The sequence below is a fragment of the Mya arenaria genome, chromosome 4 (assembly GCF_026914265.1).
Source record: "Mya arenaria isolate MELC-2E11 chromosome 4, ASM2691426v1".
Taxonomy (NCBI): Eukaryota; Metazoa; Mollusca; class Bivalvia; order Myida; family Myidae; genus Mya; species Mya arenaria.
Window position 1 is genome coordinate 35232777 of NC_069125.1, and position 22882 is coordinate 35255658.

Genomic DNA, 22882 nt, shown 5'->3' on the forward strand with positions numbered 1-22882 from the left:
CACGAACGTAATGCTACATTTTTTTTGTTAATAGCTGGTTCAAAAAAGGAAAAGTCTTAAAGTGCTTTCAATACCCCTATATGTAAGTTAACTAATCCACAATTTCTGGTTAAGATTTCCCCTGTTATTCGTAATTACACTTCACTTCAATATCAATTCATTAATGCTTACTTTCATTAATAAGTCACAAACATGAAAACGGTGCTCTCAATTAGCTTTTACAAAACTGTTCACTTAATATACATACGTCAAATAATATTCGTACAATAATGGAAATTCCACGGTTTCTTTCTCGTCGGAAACCCTGTTACACATTAACATTGTGTGGCTTATGAAGGCAAAACGGCAGTTGAATAACAGGTTCCGGCAACAGAATGTTGATATAAAATAATATATTTGTGAATACGAAAATTATGTTGCTTATATATCAAAATCGTTTAAAAAAACAAGAACTTTTTGGAAACAATAAGTGCATGGTAATTAATCGAATTCTATTTTGGGGGTTGATCGGGCTCATTTAATATATGTGTAATATTGTAACGTTAATTTGTCCGTTAAAGCCTTTGTGAAACCAAAATTCTCGGACGTAGTTAGCTCCAGGGGAAGAAATGCGGTAAGATAACATAGTCATACGTCAATGTCTAGCAGTCGCTAATCTCATAAAGTTATTTCAACATATCACGACACAGATGAAAAAAATACAACTAGAAGATACAATTGATTTTGTTAGATGCGAATCTTAATGGGAAGAAGCCCTTTAAAAAAAATATTTAGTACCAAGTTTCTACGAACAATCCCTGGTACATGACTTCATGAAAACTAATATATCTGCTTCGTAATGCAATATGGGAAAGCTCAAACATACCATGTGTTATTAGTTATTGCTGATGGCAGGAGATCCTTTATTTCGCAATTAACGTTAATACTCGTGAAAGTGTTGTTGAGATGTAAGATCATCCTTTAAGTTTGAAATACGGAGACCACCTCCACCGACTTACCGACGTTAACACGTTTGTACATTGGTTTCGTATTTCCCGCCCCGGAACTCAAACATGTCTTATACTTTGAGCGTCATGTTTTACATCATCAGTCTTGTTGAACATGCTCTGCTTCTTCTGGAAGTGCCATATGTGTATTTACATGACAATTACTTATCTTTAATTTTATATAAGCCACGGATTTCATCCAAACTTGTTTTTCGGCATTTATACAGTATATTTAATGGTCAAATTGTTAAAACTATACTAATGCAGTATGCATAATAAGTACGTTTTATGATAGAAACCAGCACAATGAGCTATTGATACTTTAAAGATGCATCCTTTGCAATAGTGTACTTTCGTTATGAAGTCATCTGTGTAATGTCAAATTTCGCATGGAAAATGCAATGCAAGTTCTTACTTGTAAATACGTATCTTAAACTTTTGCAATATATTGTCGTCAAGTATTCTTCCAGAAATGTCATTTTTTGATATACCGAATAACATACATTTCATGTGTACTGGTAGGCTCACTGATTCTCCCATTAAACGATTTCCTCGGGATTTCTTAGTTGCCATTTGCCGTTCATCTTGCATTAGTCTACTCATATCTGTATGTCGTAGAACACAATTGTATGCGGGTTTTGTTGTAAATTTCCCGTGAATGATATATTTTAGTTAAAAGAATTACGTACTTTTCTCAACTACGAAAATCACAGTTTAACCTGCTGGGCTTTCTCTGCAGTTTGCATTTTCTGAATATCGACTAAATGTTTCGATCTTGTGCACAAACTTAGCTGTAAGACTCAAATGTAGCAATTGGATCACTTCGGCCATTTTTCATCGAAATAAACCTCGGAAGTTTATGGACGGTTGACGATGTCTGAATTCGTTACATTTAAAAACGCTGCAAGTACATCGCGTAGTAATTTCGATTAAGCAGTTAAACCTTAGAACTTTACTCTAAGGAATGTTAATTATTTAATGATATACATGCAATTATACATTTCATTTGGCTAAGTAATGCAAACAACACGTTTAAACGCTGCAACTTTCATTATTATCATTATTATTATTTTTATTTTACAAACTACTTTTAGTGATAAACCGGCTTACATCAGAGGTTAGCATCGATGGGAAATGATCGAGGTGTTCCGATTGTCAAATGTAGTTCACATATTTATGTAATTGTTAAAGTAGCGTTTCATTATGTTTATTGTTCATTTTGACAAACTACGTTGTATACCATTTTATAACATCTTTGAACAATATGTTCAAAAATAACGTGGCGATTTATAGTCTTCTTTCATGGCATTTGTTTTGCCTTAACGGTGCAAAATCCTATGATCACGTTATACAAATATTTAAGAGCATGTCAATTAATATGCTAATAGAAAGTGTTCACAAATTGCAATCAAAACAAGTTTAGTACTTAAAGCATTTATTTTGTAAACTTGTCATGTTTTCTCATAAAATACAAATTTGGAGCATTTACAAATGTGTAATTTTTATCTCTTCCAAATTCAAGTCGTCAGGTATATCTGAGAATAACACCATTATTTGTTCTGAGTTCAATTGATTTTGACGATCTACATTATCGCTTGTTTCCAACATGTCATCGAATGTATCAATACTATTTTTGGCACTCTGCGTATCACACTCAGTGTCAGGTAGACTGGTATACTTGTCCATTTCTGATTGGCGATCTGTAACACTGATGCTCTTACTCACTTCTGATTGGCGATCTTTTAGACTCGTTTCCATAGAGATTTCCAATTCATGATCTTTTATACGGGTTTCCTTAATCATTTCAGATTGGCAATCTGTTGAGACGATGCTTTCCACAATGTCAGCGCGTTCCCCCTTGACATCAACATCTGGCTCATTTCCTATTGCTATGGATTTGATGGAAGAACTTAATGTCGACGTTGTCGTTGAGTCCCTTTGGCACTGTTCATCGTGATTGATCTGAAATACAAATATGTTGAATTCAAACATTGCCAAATGAATTTTAAGCCAACATAATTATTTGTAAAAAGACTGAAATAAATTATTCCAGGGTTTGTGTAGATAATTCGTTGCTAGATTTCTCTTAGAATTATCTTGAGCTTGAGCAATACCTTATTCAAACTTAAATTCAACATTATGGCAATTGCTGTGAGTTCTGCTTCCGTTAATACCGATGATAAAATAAATGCTAAAAACATCGTTTTCTATGCATTCTTACCCTTGTTGGTGATAGTTTTTTAAGAATCGATTTCAATATTTTTTCCTGTTTAGAAATTGAGTCTTGAACCATACACTGTGTCTCTTTACATGCTATTTCGACTTCACCCTGAAAAAAAGACCAAGACATTTGTACAGCATAAGTAAGCATTATCTTTATAACAATACTTTGGAGAGTATGTCGTACAACTTAATGGACTGTAATAGAATTAACTTCTTGATGTAATTGACGTCTTTACTATCTTTGGTTTGTGACTAAATATGTACTCTACAGTACAGTGTTATTTCTTTATTGAACGATCGTGACCGTCTTTAATCATTAAGGTTTGTTAATTCCGACATATAAGTAAATAACACATAGGTATATATCATATGTATCATTCATACCATCCTGCTTTCTATTGATTTGTTGAATCGGTCAAGTGCCAAATGGATTTCTGACGCATTTGCACCTAAACCGCGAAAGTTGGAAAACTTCGGCACCTCTATCGGCAAATCAAGGGGTGGGGTACAACTGTACTTTCGTGTTTGCCTGCAAAAACAATTGCAAAAGTATGTTATTGTTTAATCATTGTAATTATTATTTTGTGTAAACTTGTGGAAAATTGTTGCGACATTTAAAATGTATCTTGTCTGACAAATCAGGGTAACCAATTTATTCTTTTTGTGAATGCAATGAACGTAATAGTAATGACATTCTCGTGTTCGATAACATAGAGAAAACTTGATTCTATGGCGTATGACCTACAAGAAGTGTTGACGTCCTTGGTTATTTAGATATTTCGCACTATGTAGAATAGCGCTGCGTCATTTGACTTATTTCATACCAATACTTCTCCATACGAACTTATATTGTCGATCAACTTGCTTAATCAATAAATACACGTATATAAATTATAAGGGTTTATCACATGTTTTTCTTTATTCCTGTGTGATGTATGAACGTTGTTGGGAAAATGGATATTTCCCAACTTGTTAGCAGAATTCCCGCATGTTCTCCTGCGTTCAAATAGTATTCAGGAACACACGAAAACATGCGAGGATTTTAACGAATGCTGGCCAATGCATTAAGTCGCCCTCCTAAATTACCCATTACTGGTAAACTTTATCTATATATGATACCACTGATGCTCATTATTGGTAAAATACGTAGCGTTAAAACGGAGTTTCATTGTAAAACGTTTGCAAAAGATAAACAAATGTGGAATCGATTTAAACAAATATGCATTGATTGTAAAACTGTGGTTTTTGAATCATGCTATAAGAAGTAACCTTTGCAACGAAACTTTGTAGAATGAAAACTAATGCAATGATGCAATAAACAATTTAATTTTAGAGAGTGTTGTAAAAGTATTGTTTATCTTGTTGGAGTTGTTACAGATGCTGCTGCTACTGATCTTCATGACACATATAGTTGTAATGTAAATATTCTTTCACAAGTACTATACATATAAGATTAACAACATTATGTGTTGGTGTACATTTTTGTCCATACCTAGCTTGTATTGTGGAGGGCACAGGTAATATACAAGGACTGCTTTTTCTGCTTGTGAGACGAGAAAAGAATGGACTGACAGGTTTAACATCGCTCCTCCCGACACAGCGGTTGGAATGACCGTCGAACACATCACCATCGCTACTACTACTACTACTGCTGCTGCTGTAAATATTTGAGAAAGTAATTGCTGTAATTGAAAGTTCAGGCTTACAATACATATATAATGCTAATAAAAATACTGAAAATAGAGCATAACCTTCTTGTGACTGTTTAAAGATAATAAATTGTGACCTTTAGCCATGTTTACCGACAGTCTAAAATCCAAGTCTAGACTCAGACTCCGATCACTTTTATAAAACTACAAAGAATCAACTTGGTTCCATTTGTTTTACAAAATTAATTATGAATAGTTCAACAATTTCGAATAGTCATAATATTCAGCAAATTTCATTATCATCAACACTCTACTAAGAACGTTAAAATGATATGAAAGTTTTTCAGTTTTGTTACTGAATCTGAACTCGACTTGAGACTGTATTTATGGCCCCAGTACTAAGATATTACTCGTATCACGTGTTTTAAGGTATTATGTAAGGTCAAGGTAACAGAAAGCTCAAAATAGTGATATATTCATAGTTATTTGGAGATATCTAATCGATAGAGGAAACTGGTTTGGCCATGCTATTAGACATAACTATTTTCGACGTATAACGCATATATTCTACAGTGAATGTTCATTAATCTAAAATACTATTTGAAAACGGCTCATATTCGTCGACAACTTAAACATTCGCATTTTTTTGTATCAGTAAAGGAAATGTTGACTTTAAACGTAGTAGCGTATAACATGCTGAAAAGGGGATGTATTTTGAAATCACTTTCATGCTTCTATATTGGCCTGCCTTCAGATATATGTTAAAATACCTCAGAGTAGTATCACTGTTAGGGGTTAGTACAATCTGTGGTGGTTCATAGGAAGATCCTTTGTGCTTGGATGATTTAACTCTTGTGTCCGATTTGCGTCTGAATTTAAACTTGTCAGACAAACGTCGCATGCTTAGTCCCGGTACCGATGGACGTTTTACATACGTTTTTGTCGGCTTGGAATCTCCTGCAGCTGTGATTTCATTAATGTTATCGATTTTTATATCCTCAAACTGCTTCTCGATGTCCTGGTCATCTGTATCGACGGAACTGTAGCCACTCAACTGTCGTTTAGTTTTCAATAGGTTTAGAACTAGGTCAGCAAGTTTAGGCCCGTTTTCTGGTTTCACACTGTTCCATTCATTGTCCGGTGAACTGTCCTTCTCATTTATACAATCTAAACCAATCTTTGAAATATTAATACCGTTATCATTTATTTTCAATGCATCCATTTTAAGTTCTTCATCATCCAGCACCACATTCTGTGTAGGAAAACGGTGTGACATATGATCGGCTTTCTCCGACAAGGAGTTGTTCCGTCTGGCGTCGTTCTTCTGAAGTCGTTGGCTTCTCAGACTGAACAACTTGCGCAGTTTTGGCGACATTTGGGGCAACTTCTGTAAACATTTAACGTGAGGGAGATGCTTCATTATCGGAGATCCCTGGTACTCGCTGTGAACCTTATTTGTATTCTTTTGTCCTCTGAATGCGGTTGGATCGGGAGAGCTTGGAGCGCTGCGCATCATCTTCCGATGCTCCTCTGTTTCTTTAAGTCGTCTTTGGCCATACTCTCTTATTATTTGCTAGAAGCAGGAGTGAATCGGGTTAGTACAATATTAGTTTTATAAGGAAACAGTTATTGAATGCCAGTGAATAAATGTACAGATATTGGAAAAGAGTGTCCGAACTTGTACTACTCATCTAACGACTGTTGTGTGCTGTAAACAATATAAACAGGGGTGTAAAAAGTAAAAATTAGAGATTTCCATTATATTATTGGAACATCTTAAAAATATGCTTGTACTTAAAAGAATCTTATGTTAAATTATTTTGTTATGAAAAGAACAATATTGAAGAAGCACTAAGAAAGCTTGCACTATAAGATTATCTTAATGAATTTGTTGAATACTTTCCCAGCCAAGAGTTTGAAAACAAACAGCCAACAATAAATTGGAAAGTAATGAAAATTAAATGGTCTAAATAATTTTCATTGTGTGTTGTTTTTTTCTACACGAATAGAAAAGTACATATATGTTTTTCATTCTAGTCTGCCTTTCGCCCGACAAAAAAGAAAATAATTTTGGCTTCTCACAATTAGAAATAAGCAAAGAGGTTTGAAAAAGAATGCGAATAAGTATACTGACCTAAGCAGAGAATTGGAAAAGTCCAGAAATGTGAGTTAATGAAATACTGACTTTTCTTAATTAAACGAACTAAAATACAGGGAAAAGGGGAATACATGTAAAATTAGTAAACAAATGTCGAAATCCGATTACATGTTTCCTGGATACAAAAATATCGCTTCGAATGTAAGGATACCTTTCTGAACTCATTTCACTAATGGAAGCCAGGTGCTCTAATGAAGTTCGTAAACTGTTGACCGTTTCGCTACTCTCTGATCTATGCGCTCTAACTTGCTCCAGACGACTCAGCGCATAGCTAGTAATTATCTCCTTTAATTGAAGGATAAAAAACCTATATGGGCGTGTTTGTTTCTATACATAGATTGTTTAACCTGTTTGTAAAGCAGTCCGACCTCTTTATTTTCTAAACATTCAATCAAATGACGAAAACGATTGTCTACCACATGTTTGTTACAATTAACAGTAGAGCCCGTATCTTATCAGTTTTCTATTGATTTAAACGATGACGTTCCATCGTACGAGGCGCTTTCAGAATAAACAAAAATATTTTTCTGTAGGTGATTTTTGTTATTAATCTTGTGCATTCGGATTATCAATTAACACACTTGTGACATGTATGAATGTTGCCTTTCTTGAGTGGATTCGTGCATCTTGTCAGCTCGAGGCAAATTTTTCGACCGATGCTTTTACCGAAATCGACAGTGTTTTCCGAGCCAAACAAAACAAAATTAATTTAAAAAAAAAGTATTCAGTATTTTACCAAAAATCCAAAACTATAAAAACAAATTATGGAACAATGGATGCAACCTCGCCATTGTGGTCTGATAACACAAATATAAACAAAGCGTCTAAACAGCACAGACGAAACGGTAGAAGGTACACCGCATCGCATCGTACTCTGACGTCAACGAGTAACAGTCAGGGTAACTTTGACAATTATATCCCGCTGAAGATGACTATATGTTGTATAGGGAATGAAAGGGGTTGGGTATGATAAATATGTTAACTACCCTAGGGTTTAACCACTTGAAAACCAGTAATTATTACAAACATTACTCGACAAAGCCCACCTTAAACCCTTTCAACACAAACAATATTTTCACCATCATATCATCTATCAGAAATGTTTGATAATTGAAAAAGACCGTAAAGTGTACCATGTTTGACGTTTAACAAAACTATTACATATTAGTGCTAATTTGTCTGTGCTTGTAAACGAATAGGAATATCAACGAGGTTTTGCATATAGTCGTTGAATCATGTATTCCTTGCATAAGCGTATTTCAAATACAAATTTAGTGTTTGATTCGGAGCACTTGTACAATATTTTGAAGTTCAACGCTTTTCATGGAAAGCAAGAAGTGATTGTTTTTTCACTATTTCAAGAAAATACCCTTAATATATCTTAAAATCGCGAGAAGCCAACCCTACAATATGTAGGCAATTTCATGCATGTCAAAGAACCTTTAAATGACTATAATTGAATATTTCAACTAGGAAATGTGTATCTTAGACAATACTTGGAAAAGATATCTTGAGTTTTGTCCGACCCAGGAAAGCAATATTATCCAACAAAATTGTTCATATCCCAAGGATAAATTCCATATATGACAATATTCAGCAAATTTCATTATCGATGCTCTGACAAAAGATTGCAATAAATGAACATCTGCACGTTTGAAGCTTGAGTCTAAAATCTAAAAAGCAATAATAACTGAAAGGACACTTATTAAGTCTTTCCATGCAACAAATAGGACTGACTTTATTTAGCTATTGAAGACCCTGGTTTTGTCTACTTAAACGAAAATCCTGTTTTATCTTGAGTAAACATTGTGACAATGATTTAACATGCGTTTCCAAAACGTAACATTCACAGGTAATATTCCAGTCATGAATCACATCCATGTTAACAATTACATTTTTGCACTGGTTTATATTCGACGTTCACGGAGATTTTTTCTGATCTTTATCTTAACCACTGTTTTGTCGTTGCGGTGCTAAAATATGTCTTGAATGCAAATAACTCAGTCTAATTTCTCCTTAGAGTGATATCTGGCAATAATTTCGTTTCCGTTTCAAAAGCAAAGTATTGATGAAATGATTATAAGTCTTAAAATCAGCATTTGATTGCAATCGAACAAGAAATCATTACCAAAATGAGGTAGTACTTTAAGCACCACTAGCAATTTATTCTCGTTGGTTTTTCGCCCATGGACATATCAAACTTCTTTTTCGGCAATGCTTAGAAATAGTTTATGTTGCCTAGAATTATGTTCTGTTGCATAACAGATAAGAAATCCAGAAATAACATTAAAACATGTTCGAACAGCCGTTTGGTCCAACGCTACGATTTTAAATTTCAAATTTACATTTAGTACGGACAATTAAATCTGAATATACAGGTAAAAAATGATAGTCAACATACTAGACCGAGTACTTGAAATTGAATGAAAACAAACATGGAAATAATTAAAACAATACCCTACCTCTGCATCCGGATGGTCTTTCAGCGCGCTCAACACATCTTCCCTAGACAACACGAATAGTTCCGAATAGCCGACAGATCGTACATCAGCCGTGCGCCTGGTGGAGACAAATGTGCACAAGTAAACTTCTAATAGGAATATTCAAATTCAGTACTAAATCCAACATCTAAATAATTTTAGCAAAATCAAAGATGCTGTTGCGAAAAATGTACGACGCTTTTGACAACTCATATATAAAGTAAATATGTTATATGCGATCGAATTTCTTTCGACTTGTATGTATCTACTGTTATAGACATAAAACAATATCAAATCTACATCTAATGCATTTGCATGTCAAACTTTACACAGATACATGTCACACTACATATATCAGGAATCTTTCTAGAAAACTTTATATCCGTACACTCTGCATTTAAATCATCTACCTCATTATAAGATACTATTGAGCTTTCTTACTGTATAAGACTTAAACAGCTCACCTATTAATGCCACCATCTATATTCAGGATGCCAATTTCACCGAAGAAATCACCAGTGCTCATTTGGGTTAGAACGGCTCCATTCTCACTGGCATGTAATAAAAATATGTTGCTTTGTTATCAAATGCTAATCATTATGAAACTGCTATTTTTATTATTATTATTATTAATCATTATTATTATTATTATTATTATTATTATTATTATTATTATTATTATTATTATTATTATTATAGGTATTTATTAATGGTAGTAGTATTAGTATTATTATTATATTAATAATTACTATTATTATTATTATTATTATAATTATTATTATTATTATTATTATTATAGGTATTTATTATTTTGTTGTTGATGTTGTTTTTGTTGTTCTCGTTCTTCTTGCTGTTCTTGTGCTTGTTTTTGTTGTTGTTCTTGTGTTTGTTGTAGTTCATGTAGTTCATCTTGTTTTGTTGAAGTGAATCAAAAAAGTGTGGATAAATAGTGACCAATCAAGACACGTCTTGGCTAGCTTTGGGCAAATCCCGAAAAATCAAATACTTGTATACTAGAAATTGTTGTCACCGAACTGTGTTTTCTTATTTTCATAGTATTCGCTTTTTGGACAAATGTTATCGATGCCAAGAGTCATCATTAACATGTGTAAAATTTTGAATAGATAGAACAAACATGTACTTCAATAACCACATTGTCATAAGAAGCATTTTCGGGAAAGCTACTCTCATAACTCACCTTACATTTTGGTGCATATGCAGAAGCATTACTTTGGCTCAGTAATCCGAAAATATCGGAATATATCGAAAATTTGGCAAGTTTTAAGAACTTTTGTTCATTTGGTTCCTACTCCTGGAGTTTCTGTTCATTTATTTAATAGGGTACAACGTTGTTCCTTCAAATACTTTTCTACCAACAAAATGATAAAATGTTTTCTTTGTGACCGCTTTTGCTTCGGCCGTTTTAATTAGCCAGACATATAAATGTGTTTCCCGCCGTGGAAGACTCGGAGTGACGAGTTGGTATACTTCTCAATAAGAGCAAATGCACAAACTTAAAGTGTTCGCGTTGGAACGGAAGTAACTCGTATAACCCGAGTGGTTACCTCGAAAAAAGTCAAGAAAGTAAGCTCTACCCAAGTATTTCTACGACTCCATCTGCTATAATGAACATTTCCCGGGCCACTTCTCCGCGGCGGCATATAAGGTCACCCGGAGTAAAGATGTAGGCCCTCATTTTCAGCATTAAATCATGAAGAAACTCTGGCCTGCATTTCTGGAAAATCGTGACCTGTAATAAATGAAATTATGTATTACAATACATGTTTAATTTTAAATGTATACAATAAGAATATTGGATAGCAAACGTTAAGTCGTCTGAAGTCATAAATAAGTTTGTTTTTTTATTTGTTTCATATTACGGTCATATTTTCACATGCATTTTCACATAAAGATCGACCATGCAGAGGCATAGCGATAAAGCAAATCAAAATTATCAATTTATTTTCTATGGTCGTAATGTTGTCAGTTCCATAGTTTTTTAAACCATGTGGAAACAAACCAATATGTGAAGAATGAATCGGAAAGTGCCATACACATCACATCCGGTTGTTATCTGATTTGTTTAATACCTTTTTCAGTGTTCCAAGGTTGACGTGTAATGCGAGTTCCGTTTTCAATTTATCGGGAAGGAGACCAAGCGAATTAATGTCATTGCAGTTTAATCGACCTCTGTAAAAGAGAGAAGAACCAAGAGTCAATTTTATTTGTAAAGAAATGTATCTGCACCCATAACAGTCAACAAAATCAGAACACCAGTTTTGAAAAGGACATATAGTTTGTCCATCCTCCTCCCCCAGAAACAAATAAAACAAACGTTGGATCGGAGTTGGTATGTTCTAATGGTATTGGTACAAATTAACGGTTTTTGTATATCTACGGACATAATTAATATTTTGAGATATATTTTTAAGTCTTTTTATGACTGTTTCTTAGGTTAACATAAAGCTCATGATTGAATATGGACAAAGACGATTCATGCATGAATTCAACAAGGAAAGGAGATGAGGGAATGATAAAAAGATTGGGAAACGCGATATTGAAAAGAGGGTCTCCTTTATCAATGGCGGTCATTAGAAGCAGCACTATCATCCTCCCCAAGCGTATTAAGAACTCGGCGACCAAAATTACTTTGGTCTCGAAGGGGTAAAAGGCGTTGATTGTACATCTGTATAAAGAACAAAAATAATCTTGGGGTCCACTAGCGACTCGCCATAATTGCAGTTTTAGAAATTCGAATAGCAAACATATAAATCACTTTTTGCTGAATCGTACAATATCCATGTTCTTAGAAATGTTATGTTCCCTAACTTGTATACCAAATAAATTGTTGGCAAGAATAATTTTATTAGCGTGGACATATAACGCTTTCTTACTTAACCGCGAGTTCGTTTTCTGCACATAAACTACTTCAATAAAGCTAGTTTGGATAATATTTAATACAAATACAATGGAAAACGAATGCAAATAGTATGCAAGATTTTGAGTGAAATTGCTTTCGAACAACAGGAATCCTTATGACATCAATCAATTGTCCTTAGAATCTAACTGTCCGGCCCGAAAACACACAAAACAAAATGGAGACAAACATCGCGATCTCTTACCTCAAAGTAACAAATGTTTGGAATGTTAATTAATTGTTACAAATTTCTAAAAGTGTATTTCAAATCTAAGAGTTGCGTTTGTATAATTGAAACATTTTCTGTCTTAGACATTTTGACATCAAACGTGCTCAAGTCGAAAATGATCTCAACAAGATAGTTTTTGATTGGACATGATCCTTGAAGTAGAAAGTACTGTATTGCGTGTCTGCAGCAAATAATTACATTTGTGTGCACAATCTTGTGAAAGAGGATCGCTTGTGATTTGATTGATGGTCCTTTGACTCGGACAGGAATATCTAACTTATGCATAAGGAATGTCAAATTTTTAGGTAGATGACAAATGTAATATCTAGCCAGCAGCCTGCCTCCATCAATGACTGAATTACGAACGTTATGTAACCCTGCATACAAAACAGAATGATAAAGTGTGGAATTACAACCTGGTGTGAAATGTCGGAGTTTTGCGAAAGTTATGTGCACGTGCATTTCAAGTCATAAATTAATTTGGTTATTGTATGTCGTTCACTGTTCAGTTCGATTTCACACCAACGGTATTTTATTGTTATGCTCAATGCTTCTAATTCCGCTTAAAGTGACACTCATATTACAAATCAATACATGCATAAAAAACATAAATTTTGAGTACTTAATCTTTAACTACTTACTAAATAATGCATTTATGATAAGTATACATGTACAACATGTTATAACCGAGTTTCTAGAATAATTTCAGACAACTTTCTTCACAAAATTTACCGCTTTCGTATTTCTTATCATCAGCGTCAGAAAGTAATGAATTTCATTGTACGTTTTGTTGTGTAATAAGTTGAAGTTGGAGCGAAACTTAGACAATTCCGTACATGCCTGTTTCAATAACTTTAAATTTATTGCAAAGAAAATGACTCACGAGACAGAAACATACATCAAATCGTTCATGATTGACTTACAACAGACACGAATGCTTTACTTTTCGCCTTCCTCGTTCATATTATGTCAAGTTCAACTGAATTAATTTGCATCAGGCGTAATATGATTTATAGACATTCATACTATATTCAAATAATATTGACCCATGTTTTGTATCCATACTGCCAAGAACTCAAATGAAACCTTGACAATGAAAAATTGGATTGTTTTGTCTAATCTAGTCACCATTCCGAAATTGTTTTAGGCAAGATACTTTGACCTTATTCGTTTTGGGGAATTGTGAAGAAATCGCTAAAAACGTGTTTGCATAATTTATTTGAATATGTAAATACGAAGCAATATCTATGAAGTGTTTGTTTTCAAATACAATTGGCAGAATACTTTGTCGTATTTAATTATCATTGTCAATTTTCTGAAAACAAACTGAATTCAAAACCTGTGCATACATTTCATCTTAAATCAGTTCGTACCTTGTCCACACATAATCGTACCATCTTTGGACTCGCTTCTGTAGCTCTGTTGGTACGTTGTGCATTTGCATATAGAATTTCGCTCCGTCCTGAAATAAGATTCATGTAAGTTTAAGCATATTCTTTTCAAAAACATTTTTAAAACAATTAGTATTCAGCAACATACTTCCTACTGTACTACAAAAACATGTTATGTCACGTCGTAAAAGAAACTAATGCTTGATCGAACACGTCATCAATTCAACATTGTCACACCGGATAATTTTTATATACAAATAACAGCCATGGATTGTGATCTTTGCGTTCAAAGATTAAACCCCCCTCACAGATGTTAAAGAACAAAAATAATATATAAGTTGTGTCTTAAAAACCTTAATGTTTCTCTCGATTGAGAAAAGAAATCTTAAACGGCCTGTTGCCAGATACTTGGTCGCGTGGTTAAAAGTTTGCTAACCAGACCCCATAACACATTATGGAAGCTAAAAGCATCCCTTCTGTCGCGTTCAGACAGTATATATAGCTGCGCATATGCGATAATGCTAGACAACGACCTTGTAATCAAATAATGCTGAATGACAACATGTTGTGACTGGCACTGGCCTTCGGTGATATGATGGTGGTCTGGCAAATTATTCAGCTTAGAACAGACGGTGAATTTTGCTTCACGATTAAGACTTATTGAGTTCCTTTTATTGTTTTCCTGTGTATGGTTATTGGATTAATTGTCTTGATATTTTTGGCAACCAATCTTTGGCTTCTTGGAATGATAAAATACCAGCAGGATAAATGAATTTCGACACAGGGTTCTAAATTTAATTGAAATATTTGAACGTAATACGCAGTTTGCCTACTTTGTATTTAACTTTGTCCATGCTGGTAAAGTTATGATACCAGTTTCATAGGCTGTTGCCGTGATATCAAATAAATACACATTTTTAACCGCTATGCCAATGTATATTTCATTTGCGTTTGGAATGATAAAATACCAGCTGGATAAATGAATTTCGACACAGGGTTCTAAATTTGAATCAAAATATTTGAACGTAATACGCAGTTTGTCTGTTTTGTATTTAACTTTGTTCATGCTGGTAAAATTATGATACCAGTTTCATAGGATGTTGCCGTGATATCAAATATATACAAACTTTTAACCACTATGTCAATGTTTACTTCATTTGTGTTTGGAAAGAAATAAATATATATCGATATATATATTTTATCCGTAGCGACACAGCATGTTTAAATTTACGTAATGCATTTCTATTTAGTTTCTACTTTGTCATAATGTTCAGAACGATTTGACATAAAGCAGTAATCACAACAAATAAAAACAAGCCTATGGAATTAACGAAAGCATTCATTTTATGCCTGAACTGTCAATAGGCGTATGATTTCTTACCAGCAACCGTTCGAACTCCTGCCTGCTAGCATTTCTGTTGGTTATGACGTTGCCAACTTGACCTAAAATAAAATAAGCTTTTAAAAGGCAATGGAAGGAACCTGTGTGTAATAGTCCTTTTCACATACAAAATCCGTTCCGTCTGACATTGCATTTTTGTAACCATTCACTATCAATATGACTATTCGACACTGAGTGTTGTAAGTATGTTGTAAAAAAGGTTATTGTTAAAAGGTATAACGACTTAGTATATAGTTATATGGGTTAGATATGGCTAAAATAATGATATTTCATTATGCATTCAATTACTTACAGGCTGAATGGATTCAATGTAAATAGTAACGATTTTTTATGTAGAATCCATCTCTGATTAAAAATAATTGTTCATGAAATGTGTACATAGTTTAAAGATATGGTATGATATAAACAAAAAGTATTTAAACAACTAGAACTGTGCTTACCAACAATTGTAGCGAATATGAAAACGCCGATAAGGTAACTGACGATCACAAAGATGTATCTGAAACAATAATTAAACTTGGATCCATGTTCACAGTGTATGTACAGCAACTCTTTCGTAGGTTTGAATTGGATAAATTATTTGAAGTAAGTTATATAACTTACAAAGTAAAATGTTCGAAGTGTTATTTAACAAATACGTGAACATCGAAGTCACCTAAAGGTTTCGATAATCATTGCTTAACAAAACATGCGAAATAATAAAACTACAACAAAGCAACCCTGTATAACTTGAAAGCACTGTAACGGTGTACATTGGATCTTCACAATCCTCTAGAAATCTATCCTCAAGAAACACTTGACAATTGGAGAACACCAATACGCAACGTGCTACTAGAAAAGACAATAAAAAAACAAATTAAGACAATATTGCAAACAACACTCATTTTTTATCAGGAAAAATGACATGTGTAGCAGCTTTTATGTTAAAGAATCATGACGTTTTTAATTGCACAGGGTGATATTACGCGGCACTGTTTTAATTTCCTTGTTTTACTCTAAAACTAAATGCCCATGATAATAAAACTTGTTGGCACAATTCTCACTGCAAAATGCATCAATGATGCATGTTTTACAAAAGATACTGCTTTAAGGAAATGTAAACAAACACATAAAGCAGTAATTATTCACGCAATAAAATTAGATATGATCTAATCATCTCAAAATCGCTAAAACATGGACCATGTGCAGAACAAATGCGTCTTGGAGATGGATCATTTTACGATCATAAATGATCTAGGGCATCATTTTGAGTGATTTACGAGTGCACACCAAGTTTCATTAAGATCTGCTGTTAACGATTAAAGTGGGAATTTAGTTAATGTCCTGAAAAACCTGTACGACCATCGAATGGCCAGTCGTGGGAATGGATAAGCATTTATGTAAATGGTATTTACTGCGATAAATTTAAATTAAACACTGAATTACAAATGAAACCAAAACAAATTTAGGTCAAATTCTGACCGTTTAATGAAACCAACAACGAATGTGTTTGTTATAATTAAGCATGTTCATATACATTGTTGATAAATGCTTAATATTGCTTAAGTTCAAGAGAGAACAATGTCAGTTTTGCCTAGTTTTACCAATTAATTGGTCATAAATTTGTAGTGACTCCAGCTACCTGAATTTTGTATTGACCAATATGGTGATATTTAAGTGCATGTCCTGATTCTACCACCGATAAGAACGCAAAATATATGCCTTTAGTATCATTCTCCGACTCAAACGTACATAAGATTATGGAGACGCATTTGTTTCCTTTACTGTGCCTTAAGAATAACTACGAAGAATCGGATATTGCCTTAATGGAAATTTGCCGACTATGACAACACAAGTAAAGAACATTTCAAATTTCTGGAGTAAATCAAGCTAGGAACATTTTCTGACAGTTACAGAATATAAATAGGATATTCTTTCATGCCTCTGACTAATTACGGTGTGGTGGATCTTTCATTTCGTCCGAAGTTATGACCAGTCCGATATTGGTCTAATTGGTTTAACTGATGGAAGGAAAACCATCAAGTTTGCCAGTCATGATGCGTTACTTCCTTAATGGCTATCAATCTGAGATTTGATTTACGTATTTTTGAAAACCAACGATGTATATTTCAGTTCGTTTAGTTTGGAAACTACTGTCAATTAATGACTTCTGTAATAATTAACGAGTGATAAATCAGAACACGACAAATCTGTTCAAAATTGTTTTGTTATTTAACATAATGTTCTAAATTAAATTATTTGTCTTACGAAAATGTACTGTAATGCTTATATTTAAGGTGCATATAATCCTGACAGCTTGATGAAAGGGAAACTCTAGACACTAAATTGAACACGACCGAAGATATGATTCACAAAGCAAAAACACAGACGGATCTTTCTTCAAAATAAGGGTTAATAAAGTGTTTCAAATACAAAAGAGACTTGCCTAGAAAGTGCATGTGATTAAATAAAATGTAAAACCGTCTTTGTAATTACAGTTGAAGAAAATAGTGAAACTGTCTAAATCAGTAGTTGTAACTTTTTAACATATTAAAACTGCAATATATTTGATAACTGAAGAAAATATTGCGCATTTAACGTTTATTTCTATGTTCTTTTCTTATTCAACTACATACTAGACAAGTCTCAGGAACAAAATACAGGGTTACAAAGCGTTATTTGCACCTTTAAGGACTCTTCGATCTTCAATTAGTAACATAGTCATTAATCAAACGTCTGAAATTAAGGCTATACGCTAATGGGTTATATTTTATTGAGTTCATGAAGAGTCTTTAAAGTCCCTTATATACTTACGCTGCATAGGACATCAACTGACTGTTGCAATGTGGAAAGACCTTACTTTTTAACTATATAAAAATAACAGTTCGCTTATAAAAGGTAATTGACCTCTATATGTATGCTAGCTAACGCACAACTACTAATTACTAGTAACCCTGTAATTTGCAATAACAGATGGATTCGATATAAATTAAACTATGCAGAATATAGTTTTGCAAATGAAGTCGCAAACATGTAAACCGTCTTTCTGGTAGCTTATACACAATATTTCACTCTAATACTTGCAAATAAATACAAATACCACAGTTTCTTTCGCGTCGGAACACGTGTTACGCCTTTAGATTGTGAAGCTTATGGAAGGACAAGAAAAATTTACCCATGGGTTCCGACGATAAATGTCATAAGATCACCGACATTTGATTACGAAAACGATGTTGTCCAACAATACGTTTTCAAAAGCAAACCTTTTTTACAAACGATTCATGCATTTTCGTTAATTAATCAAATTCTTTCTTGGGTTAATCAGGTTTCGTCAATTTTTGATTTAAATTTGTGTGACGTTAATTTGTCCTTATACCGGATTTGAGAAACCAAAGTTCTCGTATTTAATTAATTCCACTGGAAGAAAATGCAGTTTAGGATTGAATAGTCATACGTCAATGTCTAACAGTCGCTAATCTTATAAAGTTCATTCCACATGTTACGGCATCGATAAAAAGGACAACTGGAAGTTATAGCTATTATTTTAACATGATATCTCTATGAAAGCTTACAGATCCACGTGATAATAGAATGAGAGAGGTCAAATACACCAATTTTAGTTACTGATAACATGTGAATCCTTATATCGCCATTGACGTTGTAACGGACGTTGAAAATAATTCCTTTGCGTTGACAATGCTCGGCATTTTACATGTAAGTAAATGCATACATACCGAAATTTATGTATTATCGGCGATTTATTTAAGGCCAGATTAGCTGTAACTCTGACATCATTTCACCCCGAGGCTTAATTACCAATTGAAATTTCCGTGGGTCTGCGGAAATATTATGTTTGTTATGACGGTTTTACAGTTATGATCATGAGATTTTGATTGTTTATACTTTTTAGATTATTTGAAATTATACGGGGTTTTTAAACTATATAAAGAGTTAGTTTCGTTTATATGTATTAACACATATGTTTTGAAAATCTAAGATATCCTGTTAACTCAATTGATTAAATAACATATACGATATCAATTATGCCTGGAATTCAAAGTCCAAACACCAATATCACGACCATACTTAATACTGAGAACAATATTTAACTTGTTCTCAACTAAGAACACTGATTAACTAAGTATTAACTCACTGGGAACAATATTTAACTTTTGTATACAATGTAAACGAAAGCGAATTAAAATCTGAAAAAAAATAGTGTAAGTTATATAAAAAAGCCCAACATGCATAAATCAAACTAAGTGTAATTTGCTGTTTTTGAGTTATTATTTTATTTAGAATATTGAAGAATAATGTTTATCAATACAAAACAAATTCAAAACAAAAATGAATGCCCTTGTTTAAAGAGTGAAATATTTATTATCTTGAATAATGCCATTTTTGTATATTCAAAAATAACCTGGGCTTGATATTGAGAAAGGACTTATGTATGTTCTTGATATTGCGGCAAGTTGTTTGATGTCCAATCATAAACCTCCATTAAGAAGACACAATTCTTGTTTAGCCTTTCCGTATGTTGTTTCATATTGCTGAAAGGTGCAACAACAAATGTGTCTGAGTTAAATGTTTGTTAGTTTTTTAGGCAAACTAACAGCAATGCAAACAAACAAAAAACGTTCTTGATATATTATTCAAGTACAAATGAAACAATATCCACGTATTAAGTATAAGTATACGAAATAGTATAAGCAACAATGTTAAAAAGTATAAAAACATAAATGCGTGGTCTGTGATACGTACTGCCAATTCGAATCAGGTGGTGGAAGATCCCCAATTGTGGTCAGAGTCAGTGTTGACCAGTACAAGGAGGCCAAATACTTCCTGGTCACTGCTGCATATCGTCCTTCTGGCTTGGGATAGGACCAGTCACCTTTGAAATAATATATAGATTTACCCAGCAAATATGAAATGGGAAACATTATTAATGAATTGAATCTTGGAGTTATTGTTATTTTTGTTGAAATTATTAGAATTAAGCTTTATTTCCAATACAACCTTTATAATTGTGATTTGATGTATTTTCTACATTATGTTTGCATGTTTTATATTTTATGACCCATGGTTGTAAATCAATATTTCTGATTTGTCTTATTGTATCTTACCTTCGAAATGCTGATTAGCGTGTTTTATATTTTATGACCCATAGTTGTAAATCAATATTTCTGATTTGTTTTATTGTATCTTACCTTCGAAATGCTCAGCTTCTGAGATCAAGTAATAGAATGCAGCAAACCAATGTGAGCCGAGAAACAGAATGTGGGTCAAGCTGGCTACTCGAAGGAGGTTCGGGTAGGCAGTCCTTGATTCGTACATGTGCATGAAGCGGATACCACGGTATATTTTTAGGAATCTCGGGAATCGCAACATCGGATGAATGCCTGTGTAGAATTGCAGAAAATCGAGGGGAAGCAAACAAATAATGTCAACAATGAAACATTTATCTTTGGTATAGTTTTTGCATAGTTTTCTTGAGTCGTAAACCATTAGACCTTGGTTAAGGTATCCAGTTCTGAATTGCACAAAGATATCACACACATAGACAAAATCACATAGGCCGTCGAATAAAAACCATATGTACATATATCCTCGCTGGATCTCTCTAAAAGCCTCCCGAGCAATGCATGTCCATATGTTATATAATACTGCAAGGGTAACTATACCGAGCCAATAGAACATTACACCACCCGAGGGGTGAACCACTAGCGATTTAAAGGTCTTGTGTTTCTGAATTTGAAATTTGTAAACTTGGTCCTCTTCAGTTTCGTTTGATGTCTGAGCCTCAGACTGATTTCTTGTTGAAAACTTTCTCAAAAATGAATCCCCTCGGCTAAGACGTCTATGTTTCTTGGCATTTATGTTATTAGCAGCGTTCATTGATGTTTTGAGCTTGCTCCATCTGTCTTTCGCGCTTTTCAAATCCAAGTCGGACTTCTGTGGAGATGAAGTTGCAGACATGTTTGTATTTACGTCAGCATTACACTTCTCATCATATGGCATTGTTCGGGACATTTTCGAGTGTTAATGTGATTTGTTTGAGCCTAATCAAATTATTTGGATATGGTTGGACTAGTGTTTACATCAACTGAGTATATTGATCAAGCAACTTTACTTGACATAAGTGACTTATTCTTCTTTCTTATATTAGGTTACCCGTGCCAATGAATTTTCTCATAATGCATCTGGATCATATTGGACCTCGACCTGTATTCTGATTGTGTAACGTCAGCTTGCTCTATCTACACTCATTGCCGCTTCTGAAAACATAAAAAGTCCACCGAATTATATCGCTGATATACGTGTTTATGATGTTAAGAGTGACCGTTTTCACTCGTACTTATACATGACTAGGGCATGACTTGTTCTTATTTCATTGCAATATCCAAGATGTTGAAATATACTGAAAAAAGAGCAGAATGCTAAGCGCTTAATTATATCGTCAAGTTTTAAAGTCAACACACTGTTCAAGAACAAATTAACATCATCGAGAGATGACACACTACAGTACATAAAAAGGCTCAGTCAACAAGAGACACATTCCAGTTCAAAACAAAAGATAATCAATGAGAGACATATAAAAGTTCAGAACACCAGACAACCAACGAGAGACACATAACAGTTCAGAATAACAGACAATCAACGAGAGACAGATTACAGTTCAGAACAACAGACTATCAATGAGAGACTGATAACGCTAGTTAAGAAAAACAGACAATAAACGAGATTCATATAACAGTACAAAACAACGGACACTAAACAAAAATCAAACACTGGTTCGAAAATTACAGACAATCAACAAACATAACTATGCAAAACAGCAGATAAACAACAAGAGACACATAACAGTTAAAAATAACGCACAATCAACGAGAGACACATAACAGTTCAAAATAACGCACAAACAACTAGAGACAAATAACGGCACATAACAACGCACAATAAACGAGAGACACATAGAAGTGCATAACAACGCAGAATTACCTAGAGACACATAACAGTTTAAAACTCAACGAGAGACACATACAGGTACAGAACACAAGACACTCAACGAGAGAAACATAACAGTTCAAAACAACAGACACTCAACAAGAGACACACAATAGTTCAAAACAACAGACACTCAACGACAATCGAATACTGTAACAAAGCACTTGACACTCAACGAAAGAAACATAACAATTCAAAACAACCGACACTCAACAAGAGACACATACAGGTACAGAACACTAGACACTCAGCGAGAGACACATTACATCTCAAAATAACAAGGACTCAACGAGAGACACATACAGGTACAGAACACATAACGCGAGACACATTACAGTACTAAACAGCAGATCTCCCACTTTTCATAGCTTTCATTAATGAATGCAAGCTTCATAAAAGCATACATTCAATTGATGAAAAAAGTAAAAAACATAACACCATATTAACTTCATTAACGTATCGT

The 22882-nt window shown here is 33.7% G+C and overlaps 1 protein-coding gene across 1 annotated transcript; it reads right to left on the bottom strand.

Moving 5' to 3' along the window:
- Positions 1-2471: 2471 nt before the first annotated feature.
- On the bottom strand, positions 2472-21450 carry LOC128230770 (uncharacterized). Its single transcript, XM_052943211.1, has 14 exons — positions 20622-21450; positions 20176-20305; positions 15876-15934; positions 15415-15476; positions 14016-14104; positions 11587-11686; positions 11092-11246; positions 9961-10047; positions 9479-9575; positions 5629-6431; positions 4702-4866; positions 3594-3738; positions 3208-3315; positions 2472-2948 (listed from the first exon to the last, which is right to left on the bottom strand). Exons 1-14 carry the CDS (start codon positions 21442-21444, stop codon positions 2472-2474), a joined length of 3300 nt encoding a protein of 1099 aa, XP_052799171.1. The 5' UTR covers positions 21445-21450.
- Between the last annotated feature and the right edge of the window lie 1432 nt (positions 21451-22882).

Coding starts and splice junctions, on each gene's coding strand:
- LOC128230770 (XM_052943211.1), bottom strand. CDS start 21,444: ATGTCCCGAACAATGCCATATGATGAGAAGTGTAATGCTGACGTAAAT. Junction 15,935..20,175: donor CCACCTGATTCGAATTGGCA/GTACGTATCACA, acceptor TTATTGTTTCAG/ATACATCTTTGTGATCGTCA. Junction 3,316..3,593: donor AATCAATAGAAAGCAGGATG/GTATGAATGATA, acceptor TCTTTTTTTCAG/GGTGAAGTCGAAATAGCATG.